This window comes from Monodon monoceros, unplaced genomic scaffold (genome assembly GCF_005190385.1).
Source record: "Monodon monoceros isolate NGI ecotype Baffin Bay Population unplaced genomic scaffold, NGI_Narwhal_1 Super_Scaffold_5, whole genome shotgun sequence".
Classification (NCBI taxonomy): domain Eukaryota; kingdom Metazoa; phylum Chordata; class Mammalia; order Artiodactyla; family Monodontidae; genus Monodon; species Monodon monoceros.
The window spans coordinates 89,789,330-89,811,497 of NW_021703782.1; the positions used below are offsets into that span (position 1 = coordinate 89,789,330).

Sequence of the window (22,168 nt, forward strand, 5' to 3'; positions counted from 1 at the left end):
GCAATCCTTTAAAGAGGCTTGACTATGAAGGGGAAGAGTAAAGATAGGATGGTAGCTACAGAGCGACATGGGCTGAGGGAGGGTTTTCTGATCTCCAAATTCACACTGGATTCTCTGAATGGAAACCTGGAGAAGATCTATAATCTCTTTCCACAAAATATCTCTGTGAATCTTCACTGGGTTTGACTTTGTGGCTCACTTTCCAGAGAGAAAGGAAGGGAGTGAATCTACCTAGAACGCTTTGTGCTGGTTTCCTTTCAGTCCCTTGAGTGTGTAGAGCTCTTCCCCATCTAGAGCCACCAGACAAGCTGATGGCTGGTTGGAATGCCCTTTCCCTTGTGGCTTGCATGTCTTAGCCATTCCCCCTCTCGTGCCAGTCCCTTCAGGGGGCTTTCCTGAACACCTTTCCTTAGCTGGTTTTCTTCCCTTTGATTCTCCATCAGAGTATTTTTTTAACTGCCATAATGAAATACAATTATTATATTTACCCAGAATGTACAATTTAATACTTTATAGTAAATTCAAGGTTGTGTAATCATCACAGGTTAATTTAAAAACATTCATCACAGCATTTTACCACTTAATTTTTATAGCAATATCGTCAGCCTGTGATGATGTTTATTTTTTTCTTTCTCTGTGCTTTGTCCTTCTGCATTAGCCTGTGAGCTCCACCAAGACAGGGACCGTGATGCCTATGCTTAGGGTTGCATCCTCAGCACCTAGCAGATACCTCCTCACAGAGGGGCCGGGCAGTAAGATACAGTGAAAGCCTGAAGCTTGTCCCATCTACGCTTCACTGCAGCAGGTGCAGGGCCCCTGGATGGGGAGCCAGGTTCCCACTCGGGAAACCGTTAGGAGTAGAGGATTCTCAGAGGGGGTGTAGGGAGGGAATATATGCCCCAGGGAGGCTTATAACCGTGGTGTGGGGCAGTGGTAATTTGGGAAACCATATTCAGTATGTCTTGTTTTCAAAGAACCAATTGGGGAAAGTAACGCTGGGCAGTATCTTTCTGGCAGGCGGGAATACGCAGAACGTGGAGTGATAAGAAGGGCGTGGGGTAGCCAAAGTGATGGAACACCGCATTAACGCGCCGCAGCGCAGCTGGAGTTTACCTTGGGAAACTCAGATGGATGCCCACTTAGCTGGCTCAGCTGCGTTTCCGAACCTGTGCCCAGCCTGTTGGGGGCAGTACTTGCTATTTGCAGAGGCCAGATGCTTCTTCCTCTTGCAACTTCCGAGCTGCAACCTTGCCAATGACTCAATCGTTTTCCTGCGCCCTGTGGGCTGTGCCACCCGCCGCAGCCGCGCACCTCCCCCTCCCACCGGTCCCCGGCGTCTCAGGGCCGCGCCGCCCGTCCCAGGGGAGCCGCCAGCGCACCTGGCGCCTCGGGCGCCGGGGCCCTGCGCGCTGGTGGCCACATCGCCTGGCGCGCAGCTGCCAGTGCGCTCCCTCCCCAAACACTTAAGTGGAGTGGCTTGTCTAGTGCCCAGCGAACAACATTATCCAATTGCTTCCCGTTTTATTCGCAGGCTGGGAGCTGAGAGAGCCTGAGCTTTCACTTTCAACCCTCAAGGGGAGGAGGGGGTTCGGGCGGGGAGGGGAGACGCTCCCGGCTCCACCTCGCGCGCCGCGCGACCAGAGCGCCCGGCTCTGGCAGAAGCGAGCAGCGCCGTAGAGCCCCGCAGCAGCGCGCCTGGCCGCCCGGAGCCCCGCGATGGAGTGAGTATCCCGCGCAGCGCGCTCTGTTCGCTGCCTTCCCCTCTGTATGTTGCTATGGCGACCGAGGCAGCAGGCTGACCCCGGCTCCGGTCCCGGATGAGTGTTTAATTTCAGTCCGGTGTGTACGCCTGGCGTTTCCATAGCAGCAGCCGCGGTGGCAGGAGCCAAGGGGTAGGAGCCCCGGGATGCGTGGTTTTGGCCGCTGCCCCTTGGCCAGCAGGGCCTCGGGAGGGGACGATGTTGCTAAGGAGAGAGGCACGTTCTAGGCTTCCCCGTCCCTGCCTCAAGCTTCCGCTACTCAGGGAGTTGACCGCAATAGCCATTACTTCCGATTCCTAACCATGTCAGCGCTATTGGACTGCAGTTAAAAAAAAAGGAGGGGGGGGGTGTCACTGCGGATCAGAAGCAAATGTGGCTGGGTGTGAAGCGTGTAATGGAAGGATGATGAGTTAGTGTGTAATATGAGCCAGAGCTGCAATGCCCTAGCTACTAGAAACCATGAGGACCTCCAAATAATTGATTTGTTCCTGGGGTAATTGAGAAAAGAGACAGAACCCTAGGACTGGCAGCCGGGGGTTGAATTACAACGTTTGGTACTGTGGGCACCGCATGGGAGGGGTGGAGGAGAGGGCATGAAGGCAAGAGGGGCGTTAACCAGAAAAGACACAATAAAGGGCTCCCGTGCAGGTTCGGACTAGGGTTCCTCTCTCCTCTGCCTTTGCATCCCTGCGTTGCTTTTTGGTCACTCTCCCAGGTTGCTGCCGCAGCAAAGCCACTCTGACAGGCGACAGGCTCCAAGAAGGGGTCATTTTGGGAGCCAGCTATTAGATACCTGCTCACTTGGTCAGCTTCTCCTCCTCCTTTCTCTTCCCACGGATACTCCCTGACACTGACGCTGTATGAAATCATATTTCAGCCTGGAGATAATGCCGTGTTTTCAGGTATCAGGACTTTCATGCCAACCCCATAAACCCTAGATGCAGCTTTTATTCCCCCCCCCCATATCTGATTGTGTAGATGCAATTTAATCCTCCCCAACAAGACTACTAAAGCAGAAGTGAGAGATGGTGTGGCATTTTAGCATTGAGAAGTTGTAGCTTTCAACCTCTGCCTTGGCTGGTCCTAGTGCTATTGATTTCCTACACCAGTAATTTGATGTCTCTGAGCCTTAGTTTCCCTATTTATACAATGGAGATAAAGATGTTCCTTACTCATTTTTTTTAATGTTTTAAAATTTTATTTATTTGTTTATTTTTATTTTTGGCTGTGTTGGGTCTTCGTTTCTGTGCGTGGGCTTTCTCTAGTTGTGGCGAGCGGGGGCCACTCTTCATCGCTGTGCGCGTGCCTCTCACTGTTGCGGCCTCTCTTGTTGCGGAGCACAAGCTCCAGATGCACAGGCTCAGTAGTTGCGGCTCACGGGCCTAGTTGCTCCACGGCATGTGGGATCTTCCCAGACCAGGGCTCGACCCCGTGTCCCCTGCATTGGCAGGCAGATTCTCAACCACTGTGCCACCAGGGAAGCCCCCTTACTCATTTTTAAATGTTGAGAGGATCAGATAATCTTTCTCTCTCTTCTAAAGAGATTTGTAAATTGTAAGGTATGTACAAATTTAAGGAGCTAATGATTAAGTTTCCAGAGTCAGTTTGCTGGGTTTGAGTCCTACACTTTGCTGCATGACGTCAGTCTGTCTGGGCCTCATTTCTGGAAACAGAAATAGTAATAATAACAGCTCTTTCATGTGATTTTTATGAAGATTAAACCAGTTGATACATGCAAGATTTTTGGGACAGAACCTAGCACAAACTAAACTCAATAACTAGCATCAATAGTCCATAAATAGTATCTATTATCTATTATTATTACTATGGTCTCCAGCATTTCCCATTGACATTTTATGGGGTCTCAGGTTGGCAGCAAGCTATCTTTTTCTCAGACAATTGATACAGAAACTCAATGCCCCAAGGGCAACTGAGAGTAGCACAGTTCTTAAGATACCATTGTAGGTGCAGAGACTCAACCAGAAGACACAGCAGGCTTGAGGAATACATAGCAGAAGCTGGCCAGCTTGCCTCTGGCCCACTCCATTCCCATTCCTCATTGCCATTTTGATGTGGGAGCTGTCTAAGAGATTGAATGTAGGCCTAATTATCCCACTGTGTAAGGTTAAAGGGTACCCTGGTTGTTTGCTGGGGCAGTAATTTCCATCTTTACGATCTCACATTCATATTAATACTCTAATGTATAACCTATCTGCCAGACTTAGAGTGTGAGAGTTCAATAATTGTGTAACAGTGTATAGTATTTGTACGTTTACTTCCTCAGACCTTTCCTCTCCATCCCCTGCTAAGCTTTTATTTCAGGTGTGCCGGTCTCCCACCTGGAACTCCTTGTGAATAAAGGCCTTTCCCATCACACCCTTCTGCTCCCTCCACAGGATCCCAGTTGGTTCCTCAGCCAGCCTCCTTCTCCCCTAACGGACCTGGCCCTGGCTTTCCCATTCCCGTGTGACATTCCAAAGCCTTCCTCACCTTCCATTTAACCTCCTGAGTTTCCAACTGTCTATCTATTCTCTGTCCCACTCCCTTTGCTTCATTAATATAGTTAGCTTTTTAACTCTTTATATCCCCTTTCAGAATAGCACCTTTTTCTGTCCTACCTTGAAATTTCCCATATGCCACATCCTGTTCTTCCCCTCAATCTAAACCCTCCCCAAATCTCATCCTAGATAGGACGCTCCTTAAATGTGCATGGGTTAGGGACTCAATTCTCCTTACTTACTCTGTCCAGCTTATGTTTATGAAAAAATTAAAAAGGGGAATAAAATTCACTTCCTTCTTTTATTTTTTCATGTAACCAACAAGTGTTTGTGGAGGTTAGCACTGGTCAGGAAAACAGTCATGATTCTCATCACCTGGAGTTCATAGTCTAATGAAGGGATAGATGTTAAACCAGTAAACACAAGTGAATCTATAAATACATAGTGCAATAAATGCCATGGAAGGAAAAAACACAGAGAAAATGACAGAAAAGGGATATAGGTTAGATTAAGGGGTCAGCAAAGCCCCACTGAGGAACTGAGTTCTAATGTGACATCTAAAGGATGAGTAGGAGTTGGCTAGGTAAGAAGTAGAGGGAAGAAGCACTCTGGGCTGAGACTGCAGCATGTGCTAAAGCCCTGAGGCAGGAGAGTTGGAAGAACTGGAGGAAGGGAGGTGTGGCTGGAGTTTTGGCAGTGAGGGGATGGTGGTTCAGAGATGGCTAAGTGCATGGAGCCACCAAAGAGCTTTCTGCACCTTTCCTTCTGCAGGTATTTAAAATGAATGTGCCATAGCCAAGCGTGACATTATCAGTTTAAAAAGCCAGACTGTTGTGTGCCAATATCTGATCATTTTGAATAAGCCAACATCACTAATTTAAAATGACACTGAGTTAAAATAAAAACACAATCATTTATTCCTGAGAATGTTTGGTTATAATAAAACAAGAGCATCTTACTTAAAATGAGAAAAAAAATCTAGATCACAAGCCAAGAGGGTCCTAGGTGATTGTAGTTGGCTACCCTCCTTGTTGGGTTGAGTGAGAGCGTATGTTTGTGAGCATGAACTGTAGTACATGCAGTTACTAATTTGATACCACACCTAAAGGCTTTGCCAGACACTTCTCTAGAACAGGCTGGGAGCCAAAAAGCAAAGAGAACATAGCATGGGAACTCTTTAAATTGTAGAGTGTGTCCAATTTAGACTTGATTGATTCCTTAATTCTGACAGCTGAGGAAATGAGAGAGCATCACTTAGCCTTCCATTTACCGTTTGTTGCAGTTATATCGTGAGTTTTACATTTTCAAAGTTTTTAACATTTGCAGTTTTGAACTGTAAACATAATTCTCACAGTTCATTCAATCGAGTGCCCTTTATGTGCTAGGCACTGTTCTAAGCACTGAGATTACAGCAGTGAACAAATCTGAAACAGGTCCTGTCCTCACAGAGCTTCTATTTAATAGTGGAGAACATATTTTATATATATATGTTAATGTCAGGAAGTGATAAATGTTAAGAATAAAAGTAAAACCCAGTGGGACACTGGAGGGTGATGTGAGAGGGTTACTTTTTTTAAAAATTGAAGTATAGTTGATTTATACTGTTGTGTGAATTGCTGTACAGCAAAGTGACTCAGTTATACATATATATATATTCTTTTCAATATTCTTTTCCATTATGCTTTATCACAGGACACTGAATATAGTTCCCTGTGCTATACAGCAGGACCTTGTTGTTTATCCATTCTGTATATAATAGTTTGCATTTGCTAACCCCAAACTCCCAATCCATCCCTTCCCACCCCCAAGGGAGGGTTACTTTTGATAGAGTAGTCAGGAAACACGTTTCTGAGTTGGTGAGTTTGAGAGTTTGGATAAAGACTTGAACAAACTGAGAGGGTGACCCATTGCAGAAGAAGAGCAGTTGCAAAGGTCCTGAGGCAGGAATATGCTTTGTGGGCTTAGTTTTCATCTCGGATCTAAAGGGAGTCCAGGTCACCACCAGCCCTTTCACCAATGGCCCCCTCTTTCCTGAGCATTTTGTGTTGATTTTGTGTTCAGTTTGAAGGTTTTGTTTTCAAGTGGAGCCCAAGGATGTTATATTCTGAATGCCTTTCTGTTGCTTTTATGAACAAACAAATTGAATGTGTATAAAATTATAGACTTATGTCCCCCACCCCCCCCATAATTCCATAAGACATTGTTGCATCGTGTTCCAGCCTTGACTGTTGCTCTGGTCTGAAGCTAGCCTAATTAATTCCTCTGGCAATTTTTTTTGCCTTGATGCTGATAGAATTATTTTTAAACATCAAAGTTTAGCAACTTTTTTGTGATATTTCTCACTGTAAGTCATTGTGTCAGTTTTTCCTGGAAAATGGTATGTTCCTTTGAACTGAAGATTCATATTTTCCTTTATTTTTTATAAAGGTATTTTCTTCCTGGCCTTCAATTAAGAATTTTATTTTTTTTTTGTTATCTGCTACAGGTACATCTATTACTCACTCCCCCACCATAACTATTTTGAATTGTTTTCATTTTTTCCTGACTTTTCCATGAGCTCTTGTTACATTTTAAAATCTATCCCCTAGGTAGCTCTTTCTTGGCAGTATTTGTTTAGTCCTTGCTCATTCTAATGTAGCTTTCACTTCTGTAATGGTTTTGTTGTTATTTATTTTTGTTGAAAACAAATCTTCAATTTATTTTCTAACTCTGCCAGTTCATTTTGCACTGATTTTTTAAAGGGTTTATATTTTCCTTAATTTCTTTGAACGTGTGGAGAAGAGTTTATCTGAAAATTTCACTGATTTCTTGTGTCATTTTTCTGAAACATATTTATCTGCCTTTTGCTTGTAAATCTCTCCTCTCCTTTTTAAAAGTAATAGTTACGTATATAGAATCCGTGCATGTTGACAACTTTGCATTTATTACTCATTTCCAAATGGAGGTAATTCTAGCCAAAACTGCTATTTGCTCAAGAGTAAGTGACAAGGATAAGGGCAGTGTTTGGGAAAGACAGTGACTTTTGATTAGATATTTTCTCTCATAAAAATTTCTTACAACTCTACAATGTCTTCTGCTCTAAAAATACCTCGTAATGAGTATGCAGATCACTCAGACAGGTCAGACATCCCAGCTCACTTTGTGTGTGTGTGTGGGGGGGGGGGTTGGGGTGGGGAGACAGACAGCTACTTGGTGCTTATTTATCACTACGTGGTTGACTCTGTTTAGCATTCCAAACAAAGGGGAGGGGGCAATTCATCTGCAAAGGTAATTGTTATTCTCTTCTCTTTCCTACATCTCTTGCCTCCAGACTAGTTATCTATGTTTAGTGTTTAAGTTTTCAAGCTTTCATAGATAATGAAGATAGAAGGCTCCGTGTCACTTCCTGCACCACTCTGGTGAGGAACCAGCTCCTCCACACAGATGTTCCCCATGTCCCCCATGTCACTTGCCCATGCCACGCTCCACCATTGCAACCCTGGGCCTCTCTGAACTTTCTCCTTACTTATAGAGAGATTTGAAAACCTACTGGGATGTGTAGAGGTATAGATCACCTTTTAGGGTTGTCCATTGATTTAATAAAACTTATACTCTTTTTGGCAGATAATTCTTATAGTCTGTGATTTGAGAATCTTAGCTCTTTGCTAGTATCAATTTTTCTTTCCAATTTTTCATTCTTTTAGTTCATTTCAGCAGGTTTCAGGGAGATAGAGAGAAAACTTGCCTTTACCGTATCTTTGAGTGAATGAATCAATGAATCTTGTGCTCCTATGAAAATAATGTTAGGAACTGCCAGATGTCATTGTTACTGGAAAATTCGTTGTTATACACATCGTTTTTCAATCAGTTCTTAGGAATGTGTATGGCAAAATAAGTTCACGAATAAGATTATAAGTACTTTGCAGTGGAAGAGTTTTGGAAAGGGTATGCATAGTGGTCAGTCTCTGTCTCACCCATCAAATCCGCTCTCTCCCCTTCCCCCACTGCTCTCTCTGTGCCCGAGGAGGCTGGCCCCTGTGTCTGCATCAGCTAGGCTCTCTTGCCCTTTGGCTTCCTGTTGGGTTGGATCAAGGGGAGGCGCCAGCAGGAGACCCAAGGGTGGAAAGAAAGTGAGGTCAGAACATTTATTGTATCACCTCCTTTCTTGCAGGGGAGTGGTTTGGCAGTGGCTGCGTTCCTTCTGTGAAGGCCACAGCCCCTGCCTGCAGCCTCGTCCCACAGCTATAGCTCTAGTTCTCTCCTGGTGCTGAGAATCACTGTCCCCCTACCCCGCCCCCTGCCTTTGCTCCTTCAGGACAAGGTGTGTCAGTGGCTGGCCTCCCCACTTTGTTAGCCTCTGGTGCTTCACCATCCCCTTTGGTTTTTCTTCACTCTGATCATGTCTTTGTAAAGCAGTCCCTTTATTAAGCTCTCCTCAGTTATCCAGTTTGAGTGTGCCGTCTATTTTCAGCTGGGATTCTAACTCACAAAGGATAGAAGTGTTTGAAGTCTAACAAAAACACACTTCACATTACTGGTACGGAAACTGGCAACTTTTCTTTGTCTACATATTCAGGTTATTGGAGCTCAAGACTCCAAAATATGAAATAGACGTTGACAATTGTTATGAACTTACAAAGGAGAAGCTTCAATTCCACAAGGAACCAAAGTGTTGGTTTGCTTCACATTGAAAATGTTGTTTTTCTTATTACTTATAATAAACATTCCCCATATTTGAATACTCAGAGGAAGAGCAATCTCAGTTATGGAGAGGCTTAATTAGAATTTTGTTGTATTGAAAGAAATGAAATTTTATTTCTTCTCATTAGAGGAAGGAACTTTACTAGTCAAAGTTCTGTTTTTGTGCATAGAATTTCATAGTATTTGACCTACTGTTTAAACATAAGTGATAATTTAACTAATCAATAGCGTATAAGTGAATGCTTCCTAAATTCTGCCAAATCAATAAAATCTGTCCCATCTTGCTTGTTCTTCTTCACAGATAGCACAAGAGCGTAAAATATAGGCTAATCAAAAGATATATTTTACAAATTCTGAATGAATGGGCTCTAAATTAAAGATATTATACTCCATCTATTTTTATAAGTATTTCATACTTACAAAGTAAGTTGTTTAGACTGCTTATCTTGCTTTCAGTACCACCATTTCTCTGTCAATTATGTTCATTTATTCATTCGTTCAACTCATAATTATTAAGTACCTACTCTGTGCCTAGGTATTGTTCTAGGTCCCTGTGGTACGAAGATGAATATGTCATAGTTCCTGCCTTCACGGAGGCCACAGTCTATGAGGAAAAAGTAATTATGAGAAAGTGTGCTAAGTGTTATGCTAGGGGGAGGTTCGATGAGATACTGTCTGAAGCACATAGCAAGGGGACAAGAGTCTAAATGAATCTAAGGAATTCAGAGATCCTACATGGGGCCAAAATCCAAGCCTGATTCTTAGCCCCTGAAATTAATTTAGCATAAAAACACTTTGTTTTTTAATGTCTGGGCTAGTCATCTTACAACTGCTTAAGTCACTTCCTAAAAAAATTAGCCAAGCCAATTCCAATATTAAAACTAGATTGAATAATTGATAGTCTTCAGATATTTTTGTTTGCACTGCTGAGCCTATGGCTGAGGTGCCCTTCAAGACCCTTCGTGCTACAGAATCGTGGTAAACGTCTGCCCCCTTGAGGAATCAGAAACTCTGTTTTTCAGCCCTTGAGGAATCAGAAACTCTGTTTTCAGATGACCGTGGGAGGAGGGTTCACTAAGGTAGCAAAGCAAAACAAAACAAAGAACAAAAAGCAAACAAATCGAAACAAACAAACAAACAGGCAAAACACATGAAGATTTGCCAAGCACTGCCAAACCTTTTTGGATACTTGACTTGTTTTAGCCACCTTTGTTGAAATCATGTCCAAAGCCTCCAACTTTTGAAAAGCATTAAGATCTGCCGAAGTGTGGCTATGAGTCATACAGGGAAGTACTAAAGAAGTTCGTCTAGAAAGAATTTGAAAGTTCTCTATCCTTCCAGTGCTTTCCTTGTCTTCCAAGACAGAGGTATCCAGTTATTTAAAGTTGATGACACCAACAATAAAGCCTTATTTCCTCAGAGACTCACACTGTCCCCTGGGAATAGCATTAAAAGGCAAATCCTGATTCTGTGGATCTGGGGTGGGATTAGAGAGTCTACATTCCCAACAAGTTTCCTAGGAGATGATAATGATGCCACTGGTCTGGAGACCACACTTTGAGTAGCAGTGTTCACAACACACAAACACAGCACAGGGCTGTGTATAATGCAGGAAGTGAGGGTCTCGTCCTTTTACACTTCCTCCCCCCAGACAACCCTCCTGGTAGGGGATTGCTCCCATGAACAAGAGTTCAACAATCTGTGAAACAGGCCAATCTACAGAGCAAAAGCCAGGCTCTTCATTTTAGTTGGCATAACTTGGCAGTTCCATGTAGATAAAGTCTTTATTTTTTGGACAGTCAGGGCAGGATAGGGGGTTGTGATAAAAGTGTCTAGGAGGTAAATAAACGTAATCTTTTTTTTAAAATACGAATTTGAAAAGTTTTGGGGTCATAAATAATTTAAAATCTAAAAGTATTTTTCTTTGGCCATTTCTTAATGGATGGGGGAATCTAATTGCCTTAAGTATCTGCAAATCAGTAACATCTTGGTGTAAATGTCAAGTTATGACTCTATAAATATGATAGTCATGTTAATATGAATATGAATTGTTCAAACCAAGAAGCTTGTGCTATTATGTTTTCTGAACAAGATCAACAAACTTAGGGATCCTTACTTTTGAAAGCCAGGGAAGAGTGATATATTTCATAAAGAATAATTTAAACATGTTAGTTAAGTTGGGTTTTCATTTATGTGAGGTGAGAATTATCCCCCAAACTCTTTCCTTGTTATGGGAGCTAAATATTCTAAGGACAGTACATATTTGAGAATTAAACTATGCAGAATAAAGTTTAGTTATGGGTTCTTGATTGCTTAATAAAATGGTGACTCTCCAAACCTAATTACATTTGCACGAATTAAAGCACAGTTCCTAATGGCTCTCTATTTGTCTTCCTCCAGCCTGTGTCAGCTGCACAATGTGCCTTCCTGTTAGTTTCACTCCAGGTCTTGAAATTAGAAGTGTTTGTTATATTATGTTGATGTGCATGTGGCTTCAGTGCAAGAGAAGTAGGAGTGTTATGCTCTGGAAAAACAAAGATTAGGAGTGTGTGTGTGTGTGTAACTCTCTTTTTAAGGCCTCCTTCTAAAATGTGTATTTGTGTCTTATTTTGATACTTTCCCTTTTCCCCCATCCATCTTTACCTTGGGAATGATAAGGATTCCTAAGACCAAAACCCTCAGGCTGATGGAAAAGCTTTGGCCCTTGTCACCCACTGCCCAAATTTGCCTGCATCAGGAGGTTGGTCATCCTTGGGGGTATAGGCTGGCATCTTGCACTCCACAGCCACAGAGGCAGGGGCCGGATGCCTGTGCACATCCTGGGCTCTGGCAGGAGTGGGGAGGTTAAAGGAGAAAGTGTGGGAGAGGGATTGGGGAGGGACTCAGACAATCTGTGATGTAGAAACATGTAGGGCGAAATCTACAGGGGATCCTTGGTGCCTGTTGGTTTCTTCAGTAAGGAAGGCTGCTTGGGTCATCTGCAGAGCAGGTCACTGGGAACTGCGGTCACTCCCACTGCCTGGTAGCCCCTGCTTTTCTTCCTTGTTCCTGTCTCTGTACATCTCAGCTTGGGCTGAAAACCAAATGGGTCCTTCACGTAGTGCCCTGAAAGGGTGGGGAAATTGGTAGTTCATTGTGATATCTCTTTCCCAGTGAGAGGGACTCTGTCTAGCTGGGAAGTTCCCTTGGTGCCGAGTGGTGCAAGCCTGGGGAAGAGACAATGCAGACAAGATGAAGCTGCTCTTTCTTCCCTTTTGTTTGGCTATTTTTGTTCCACTTTGTTACTGAAGTTTCTTAAGTAGACTCCTGACTTCTCCCAGAGCTACTTGTGTTCATAGATAGCTAATTGTTGATCTTTGTTGGGAGACAGAGGCTCAGGTCTCCCATGCTTCTATCTTGGTGACGTCACCCTGGAACCAAATGGAGCTCTATTCTGTTTCCAAAGCACACACCTGCCTCTCATCATGTCTAAGGCTGTATCCCTAGACCCTGACATTATAGGTGGTACTAAGATGCAGGTACCATGTAAGCATCAATAGCTAGGGGCCTGTGTTGATACTCTCAAAGCTCAGGTTGTCACTGCTTTTGATTCATAGAATAAAAGATCTGTAGGGTGGATAAGCATAAAGCAGAGATCAGAGGTAATATCATTACCTAATGTCTGCCTATACTGTAGTGGAAGCTTAGGTTTGCAATTGATGAAGGAAACTCACCTACACTTAGTTGATAAGCTTATGAATAGGTCTACATTTGGAGTCCTTTCCACCATTAAATATTAGTTATTAGCGTTTCATAGATGCCCTTTATCAAAATCAGGATGTTATTTTCTTTCTCTAGAGTGCTGACAGTGTTTTTGTTGTTGTTATTGTTGTTTTTTAATGAACAGCTATTACATTTGTCAAATACTTTTTTCTACATCTAATGAGACAATCATATGGATTCCTTTTGCTAGTATTTTGTTGAGGTTTTTGCACCTATATTCATGAAGGATATTGCTTGTAATTTTCTTTTCTTTTTTTTTACAATGGAATTTTTTTTTTTTTTTTTGCGGTACGCAGGCCTCTCACTGCTGTGGCCTCTCCCGTTGCGGAGCACAGGCTCCAGACGCGCAGGCTCAGCGGCCATGGCTCATGGGCCCAGCCGCTCCGCGGCATGTGGGATCTTCCCGGACCGGGGCACGAACCTGTGTCCCCTGAATCGGCAAGTGGACTCTCAACCACTGTGCCACCAGGGAAGCCCCATGGAATTCTTATTTTTTTTAAAAATATTTATTTATTTGGCTGCACCAGTCTTAGTTGTGGCATGAGGGATCTTTAGTTGCGGCATGCAGGATCTAGTTCCCTGACCAGGGATCAAACCCGGGCCCCCTACATTAATCCCTAATTTTCTTTTCTTGTAATGCCCTTGTCAGGTTTTGGTGTCAGTGTTATGTTAACATCATAAAACTAGCAGGGCAGGGTGTCTTCCTCCTCTATTTTCTGGAAGAATTTATGAAGTACTAGTACTATTTCTTCCTTAAATATTTGGTAGAATTCACTGGTGGAAGTTTTTGGGGTGAATTTTTCTTGATTGGAAGGCTTTAAATTACAAATTCCATTTCTTTTTCCTTTTTATTTTTTAATGAAGTTCTATTCTTTTTTTTTAATTTATTTATTTGATTTTTGACTGCGTTTGGTTTTCGTTGTTGCACACAGGCTTTCTCTAGTTGTGACGAGTGAGGTCTACTCTTTGTCGCAGTGTGTGGGCTCCTCCTTGCGGTGGCTTCTCTTGTGGAGCGCGGGCTCTAGGCGCATGGGCTTCAGTAGTTGCGGCACGCAGGCTCAGTAGTTGTGGCTCGCGGGCTATAGAGCGCAGGCTCAGTAGTTATGGTGCATGGGCTTAGTTGCCCTGTGGCATATGGGATCTTCCCAGACCAGGGCTTGAACCCATGTACCCTACATTGGCAGGCAGATTCTTAACCACTGCGCCACCAGGGAAGTCCCACAAATTCCATTTCTTTGATAAATAAAGGACTATTCATATTTTAAATTTCTTTTTGTGTTATTTTCAGCAAGTTGCATTTTCCAAGGGATTTATCCATATCATCTAAGTCATTACATCTATAGACATAAAGTCTTTCATAATATTCTCTTATGAACTTTTTTTGTACAATATATCCTTGTAGCTTATTTATTTTATGTATAATAGTTTGTACCTCTTAATTCCCTACTGCTGTCATGCTCCTCCCTCTTCCCTCTCCCCACTTGTTTGTGCTCTATATCAGTGTCTGTTTCTTTTTTGTTATAGTCACTAATTTATTTTATTTTTTAGATTCCACTTATAAGTCATATAATACAGTATTTGTCTTTCTCTGCCTGAGTTATTTCACTTAACATAATACCCTCCCAAGTCCATCCATGTTGTTGCATATGGCAAAATTTCATTTTTTTTATGGCTCTCATTATCTTTTTTGTTTGTTTGTTCTTTATTTTTAAAAATTTTTTCATTATCTTTTTAATGTGCCTAGGAATTTGTAGTGGTGTTGCTGATATCATTTGTGTTTTCTCTCTTTTTTCTTGATTAGGAAAAAAAAAGAAAAAACTATCAATTTTGATAATTTTTTCAAAGTATCATCTTTTGGTTTATTGTGTTGTATATTGTTTGCTTTCCATTTCATTGATTTCCATTCCTTTTTAAATTCTTTTACGCTATGTGCTTTGAGTTTATTTTGTTCTTTTTCCAACATATTAAAATGAAAACTCCTTTTCTAATATAAATATTTTAAGTTAAAAATTTCCTCATAAACAGCTGCTTGCCACAAATTTGGACTTGCTGTATTTTCACTATCATTTAGTTTGAAATATTTTCTAATTACTCTGTGATTCCCTTTTTAGCTCATGAGATACCATCTAGTGTCATTTTCCTTCAGCCTGAAGAAATTCCTCTAGCAGGTTTTAATGTAATGTGTTTACGCTGGTAACAAATTCTCCTGCGTTTTTATTTTAACTTCATTCTTTTTTTGTGGTACGCGGGCCTCTCACTGTTGTGGCCTCTCCCGTTGCGGAGCACAGGCTCCGGACGTGCAGGCTCAGCGGCCATGGCTCACGGGCCCAGCCGCTCCGCGGCATGTGGGATCTTCCCGGACCGGGGCACGAACCCGTGTCCCCCTGCATCAGCAGGCAGACTCTCAACCACTGCGCCACCAGGGAAGCCCCTTAACTTCATTTTTAAAGAACATTTTTGCTGGATATAGAATTCTAGGTTGACAGGGTTTTTTTTTTCTTTTCTTCAGTACTTTAAAGATTTCCTTGTGTTGTCTCTTACTTGCAATATTTCTGTCAAGTCAGTCGTCATTTTTATCTTTGTTACCCTATATGTAATGTCATTTTTACTATGGTTGCTTTTAGGATTTTCTTTGGTTTTCAGTAGTTTGGTGATAGCATGCCTAGATGTAATTTTCTTGTGATAGTTCCTATTTGGAGTTCTGGAGAGTTCTCAGTATGTAGTTTTTCAAATACTTTTCCAAACCCATTCTCTATTCTTTCGTTTTGGAACAACAGTTATTCACATAGTAGAGTGCTTGATGCTATCCCATAAGTCATTGAGACTCTGCTTATGTTTTTGCCCTTTTTAAATTTAAATAAATTTTTTATTTAAAAATAGGTTTAGATTTATATAAAAGTTTTAAAGATAGTTTAGAATTCATATATTTCCTCACCTAGTTTCTTACATTGTTAACATCTTATATTACTAGTGTACATTTGTCACAACTAAAGGACAAACATTGGGATATTATTATTATCTATACTCCACACTTGATAAAGATTTCACTAGTTTTCACCCCTAATATCCCCTTTCTGTTCCAAGATCCCACCTAGGATACCACATTACGGTTAGTCATAACGTCTCCTTACCCTCCTCCACTCTAAACAGTTTCTCAGACTTTCTATGTTTTTTTTATCACCATGACAGTTTCAAGGGGGTACTAGTGTTGTATTTTATAGAATTTATCTCAATTTAGTTTTGTCTCATGTTTTTCTCATGGTTAGAGTGGGATTATGGCTTTTTGGAGGAAGACTACAGAGGTGAAGTGCCAGTCTCATCACATCGTCTCGGGTATGAACAATCAACATGACTCATCAGTGATGATGTTAACCTTGGTCACCTGGCCGAGGTAGTGTTTGTCAAGTTTCTTCTTTGTAAATTTACTTTTCTACCTTTTCCAAGGTGTAGGGAGTTAAGCTCCACCTCCTTGAGGGAGGGGTATCTGGATAATTTATTTGGAATTCTTCTATAGGGAGGCTTATCCTTTCCCCACCATTTATTTATTTATTCAATCATTTATACATACAAGCATGGATATTTATTTCATGTTTAGGTTATTATCCAATGCTATGTTATTATTTTGTTCAAATTTTTCTATTTTTGTTATTGGGATCTTTCTTAGGTTGACTATGATATGCCTAAATATAGTTTTCTTGATATTTCTTCTGAAGGGTTTGGGACTCCCAGCATATATATTTTCCTACCCCATTCTTTATGCTCTTCTTCTAGGACCCCAATTATCCATATTTTAGAGTGCTTGGTATTGTCCCATGAGTCATTGAGGCAATGATCATGGTTTTCTAAATCTTTTTCTTTGTATCTTTCTTCCATTTTGATAATTTCTCTTGACCCACCTTCATATTCATTGTTTTTTCCCTGCATTGTCCAATTTGCTGTTAATCACATCCAGTGAATTTTAAAATTTCAGATATCTTCTTTTTCAGTTCCAGGATTTGTTTTTGGTTCTTTGTTAATTTCCATATCTCTGTGAATTTTCTTATCTTTTCACCTGTTATACCCACATTTTCCTGTAGCTCCTTTGACAGATTTACCATAGTTATTCTAAAGTCCCTATCTTCTAATTCCAGTATCTGGGTCTTCTGTGGGCCTGTTTCAGTTGACTGTTTTTTTCTTCATGACTCCAGTTCACATTGTCTTCACTTTCATGGTGCTTACAGAAGTTATTGAAATGATGATAGAGGACGCCCACATTACATGGTATCTGCCTAGCACCTCCTAAGGCAATCTGCTCTACAAAATTTCTTATTAAGGTATCCAGAAGATACTAAAAAGATAAAAAATTTCAACACCCCAAATTGAGACAAGTGACCCTCTGGAAAGGGTCATATTGTCACCCTCTGGAAGGAATTTCCACTAATTATGAAGCCAATGGAAATGGGAAGAGGACAGCATTCAGTGTCCTACCTATGCTTTGCCTCTGGAAAGGGAGTAGCCTCACATCCCCAAAACAAGGTCAAGAGAGTTTTCCCCCCTCCCTCACTCTCTGCCTGATTGACTGTACAGTCCGAAGATCAGGCAGCTTTACCTCTGTTCATTTCAAGGCATATATTCAATGACTTCCGTGTCAGGAAAATGGGGAAGGAAACAGAGAGGAATTAGCGTTCGTCCACTGTAATCTTGGAGTGTAGCTAATGAGAAACGTACTGCGAGACACGGAAGAGGTAATTGGGTGAATATTGGTATCCTCATTGAGATGGGGAAGCAGGAGGCAAGAGCAGATTTAGACAACAGATGATGGGTTCAGTTTTATACCTGCTGAGTTTGAGGCTCCTGTGTTTTATTAAGCTCATTAAGATGTGAGGTACTTTTAGATTTAATTATAATCATTAAGAGTTTTCAAATAGATCCAAGGGAATAACTGGTAGAAATTTGGCCAAGTGATTGGAGTTTGAGCCAGAAGTGACATGGGCTTGGAAAACATAGAGTAGTTGAAGTCAAGGATATGGATGAAAGAAAAGGACCCCGGATAAATCCCCAAGGGGCACCAACATTTTAAGTTCAGGCAAAGGAAAAGGAACACGCAAGGGGAGATGGAAAGATGTCGCGGAAAGAGTGGTATCTCAGAATCTAAGGAAGTAAAGTGCTTCAAGAAAGAGAAAACAGTTCACAGTGTCAAATGTTTCAGATTAGGTAAGTCATAAGTATGTAAACTGAATGTATGTATTAAGTAAGATTGAGTAAGATGAATGTCGAAACTCGATTGCTGGAATTGAGTACTAGTTATCCACTGGTTATCTTCGGCAAAGAAATTTTGGAGGAATGATGGGGGTAGAAGTGAGATTTCCATGGGCTGAGTGAATGAGAGGGAAAAAGTAAGGGTCACAAAAGTCTTTCTAGAAATTTGACTTTGAAAGTAAAGCTAATGGACAGTAGATAGAAGGTTATGTAGGATCAAAGGAGGATTCTTTTGTTCATGAGCAAGACTTGAATACATTTATATTCTTAAGGGAAGGAAGCAAGTGAGATCAATATGGGAGAGAGAATGATGAGCTAGTTCCTAGAGGTGGACCTACAGAGGAACAGGCAAATTTATTGGCAAACCACTTACTCTGTGGTTCACAGGACCCAAATCAGAGATTTTTTTTGGATCCCTTAGTTCTTAAGTGAAATTATGCTGCTGCAGAGATCATAGAGGACTTTAACATAAGGTCTGACTTGGCCATAAAATTCTTTCCAGACTAAGGATGATGTTGGCTTTGTCCTTCATTTTAAGAAAGAGGTCTCTTCTACCTCAGGCCCCCAAACTATAGCAGGCACTCATTAACATTAATAACATTAACAGAACAAACTTGTAAAAACAGGTTCATTCTAAAAAGGTTTGAGGTGATTTAATAGATTTTTATTTTAATAATACAATTGGATAAAAAGAAATGGGTGATAAAATCAAGACAATAGGAAAATTAGGTTTGGGAATATAGATTAAGGCTGAGCAGGATTAGGACACAGCAAATGCATATCACATAGTTCTGTTCACTTGCTGAAGGTGGGCCGCACATTTGGCACTAGGCTTGCCTGTGGCCAGAACAAAGATGGAAAGCAATTGGTTACAAGATTCAAAATGCCTAAATGAAAAAAAAACTAGTTATTAAGGAGAAAACAGTTTTTCTTAGGTCCAAGGCTTGAGAGAAATTTCTCTCATGAATGCTCAATGTTCCCACATTAAACCCACAGGAATTTCCTTGCAGTGCCCCTCACTGAAAGTGGATGACAGAACAACCATATGCATTACCTTTTACAGAAAGAAGTGTCAGTGAGGGGCATTTAATAGGTACTAAATACTTAAAAGATTCCGACTACTTTCATAGGTCCTATTACTTACACTGCAGTAGTTCCTCACATAACCTCTGTCCAGGGTTTCACCCTTAATTTTCACACCCTTTCCAACCCCTGAGATAAACATGATCCGCATTTCATTTCAGAATGGATGAAAAAAATGATGTTTCAGTTCCCTTTCTCATCGTTGACCGTGCTTTACACTCAATCTAAGAGAAGCAAAAAAGCACTTGGTACTGAGAGCTGATCATGTTGGTTTTCATCTATTTGAAAGTCATTAAGATTTTCAAATAGATACCAATTCTCAGGGCACATACTTATCTAGCAGAGATAATCTCTGGGCCTTCCTAGTGTCCAGCAGAGACAAGGTATAGACAGAGGAAATTAAAGTTCTGGGAAGAGGATATCACTGTTGGCCTAAATGTTATAGTAGCCCTATTTTTTCTTTTTTTCCTGGCTAGAGGTAAGCCAGAATTTAATTATACTGCTGATGGTTTGGCTTGATGAGTGTAATGGTTGCTAAGTCAGAGGTGGCTGGGAATCAATATTTTTTTTTTCAGCAAGTAATAACATGTTTGCTTTGAAATCTTTTATCTAAGTGTAAGATTCAATGTGAAAGCCTTTTGAGGCAAGAATTCTGATAAAGGCACTATGGGAAAGGCAGATTCCTGTTTAGATCTGCCCTGATAGATCTGATTTACAGAAGCCCCTCCTCACCTCTGGAACATCATTTTAGAAATCTCCAGGCACCAAAAAGTCCTTCAAGGGCTGGGTCTGTGTTACTGGAGACCTCTGTGTGTCTGGAACTCCAATCAGCTTTCTGTTGGGGCCTCTTCCTGCGAGTGTTCCAGACTACACATGACCAAGCTGTGGCTGTGGAAGGCATCCTGTTGACAGCACTACTTTAAATGAAAATGCTTTCATTCTGGAGATGTACCAGATTAGAGGGAAGCTATTTCAGAAGTGAAAAGAGCAAAGACACACTAAGAGACTAGTGGTATGAGAATGGGAACAGTCAGTGTGTAGAACTCTTGTGAAGAGCTGGTTCCTTCACCAGCCAGATGCCCTTGTTCTTTGCTGTTTCATGGATGCAGACCTTGCCCTCACCAGGCAGAAGTAAATTACCACTTCCCTCTTGGGAAAGGAACCCATTTATACCTGTCACTGGTTTTTGCCTTTGGAAACTCTTAGTATATGATCTTTGGAAAGTAATTGAACTTCCAGCCTTCAGGGGCCACTTGAGTATGATCTAGACTAATTTATATTTGGCTTTTTCATACCTTGCTGGGAGATACAGAGCAACCCCAAAGCACAGAATTCTGAAGCTCAGCAGTCATCTAGTTTAGCCTAGTGTCCAGGTGTGTGAACTCAGAGGTAAGTGTTCTCCATTACAATTGGACCCACATTTTAAAAATCCACCCCCCGCCCCCGCAAGGGTTAAGAAACTCCTCTCGTTGATGGTTAGAGTGTTTCATTACTTTTAGGCAAGGAGATGCTCTTTGTAATGAGAAATATTGTTACTAGAGGTGGAAATACTGTACTATAGAGTCACTTCCCTAATTATGTTTGACAGGCTGCTTCATTTACTAGCTGAGCGACTTGGTAAAGTCCCCTTGTTCCTTCTGAAGTGTTCATCTGTAAAATGGAAGAGTAATCCCGTCTCTCTAGATTCATGCAAGAAGAGATTTTTTTCCAACTCTTACGTGATGATGTTATTTTATATTTTATCGACATTTATTTCCGGGAACTAACCAATTTTCATCGATGACTCACATTTGCCTTATGGTTCACCTAGATTCCCAGGTGGTTCTGGCTACAGCTGGGTCTGCTGAGTCAGTTTCTTCCTGCAATGTGTATGGTTTGGTTTTGATTCAAATGGTGCAGCTTATGTTTAAACTCCATTCTCTGTTACTGAAGCCAAGTCACACACAGACAGGCCCAGACTCACTTGCAGATGGGTCCACTTCCTCTCATGGGTGCTCAGAGCAGGACAGTCACACGGTGGGGGGGGGGGGGAGGCAGAGACCGTGCTCTCACACCTGCTCCCATCACTGCTCCGCAGCAGGGGAACAGTCCACGTGCAGTTACGCCCCAAAGCTCAGCCCTGCCTTTGGGCGTTACCTCAGAGAAAGATCTCAGATGTGTGCTAAGAATAACTACTATCAGGGCATTGATCAAGGTCCTTAAACCTTTTTTTTTTTTTTTGGTACCACAGATCTTTTTGGCAGTTTAATGAAGCCTATGGATTCCTTAAAAAAATCCCATAAAATGTGTAGGATTACAAAATTTAAAACACACTGAAATACAGCCATTAAAATATATTTTTTAAATGTGATATAGTAAGGCATGTACTTTATTCATGCATTAAATATCAAGCCTAACAGCAGATCAAATAAGTACAGTTAATTTCAAAGTTGCGATGAGTGTGTCAGTTATGTCAACATATCTGCAACAATTGTAACATGAAAATACCTGTGATTTCTATTAGTGACAAAGTCACAGGTACTGCTTCTCCTACTGTGGTTTGTGACCTACATTCATAACTGGAAGAAATGCTAAATTTCAGTTAGATACTAGTGAAAATAAATTTGTAACTTTTTTCCCTATCAAGTTCTTGAATCCCCTGACTTCTATCCCAGGCGAAGGACCCTAGATTTGGTCAATAACGAAAGCAGAAGAAAAGATAAGTATAAGAAAAATTGGAAAGCTTACTTTTTTAGTGTACAGTTACATGAATATTAAGTACATTTCAAACAACTAACAACAAATGTGCTTTAGTTTGGTGGTTAGCACAGCTTTTTGCATACGTTGTCTGGGATAAATATCCGTTGGTTTGAAGAAACTAACAAAAACATTGCTAACATTGCTTTGCATTCATGCATATACTGTGTCTTCTTCCTCCAGTGGCTATGAACTCTTTAAGGGCACAGTAGCTTTCCCATGATGTAGGAGCCAGTAGGTGTTAAGTGAAAAGATTCATATGATGTAATATCTGGATTAAGTTAGAACGCCTTCAGAGTATCATCTGCTTAGCTTTGTATTGAATAAGACCCTGTTAGATAGGGAAGAGAGAGTCCTCACTAATTTCTGGCAGAATTCTATCTAATAGCCCCCATTTATTATTTATCGTAT

General features: G+C 41.3%; 1 protein-coding gene across 6 annotated transcripts in view; it reads left to right on the forward strand.

The window, feature by feature from the left end:
- Positions 1-1,596: 1,596 nt before the first annotated feature.
- The window catches only part of LOC114884001 (A-kinase anchor protein 2), a 495,611-nt gene continuing 475,039 nt past the window's right edge, over positions 1,597-22,168 (forward strand). For all 6 annotated transcript variants that reach the window (XM_029202414.1, XM_029202415.1, XM_029202420.1 and 3 more), the window contains exon 1: positions 1,597-1,721. In XM_029202414.1, coding sequence (XP_029058247.1) covers positions 1,717-1,721 — 5 coding nt within the window. In that variant the 5' untranslated portion in view covers positions 1,597-1,716. The remainder of the gene's footprint in view (positions 1,722-22,168) is intronic.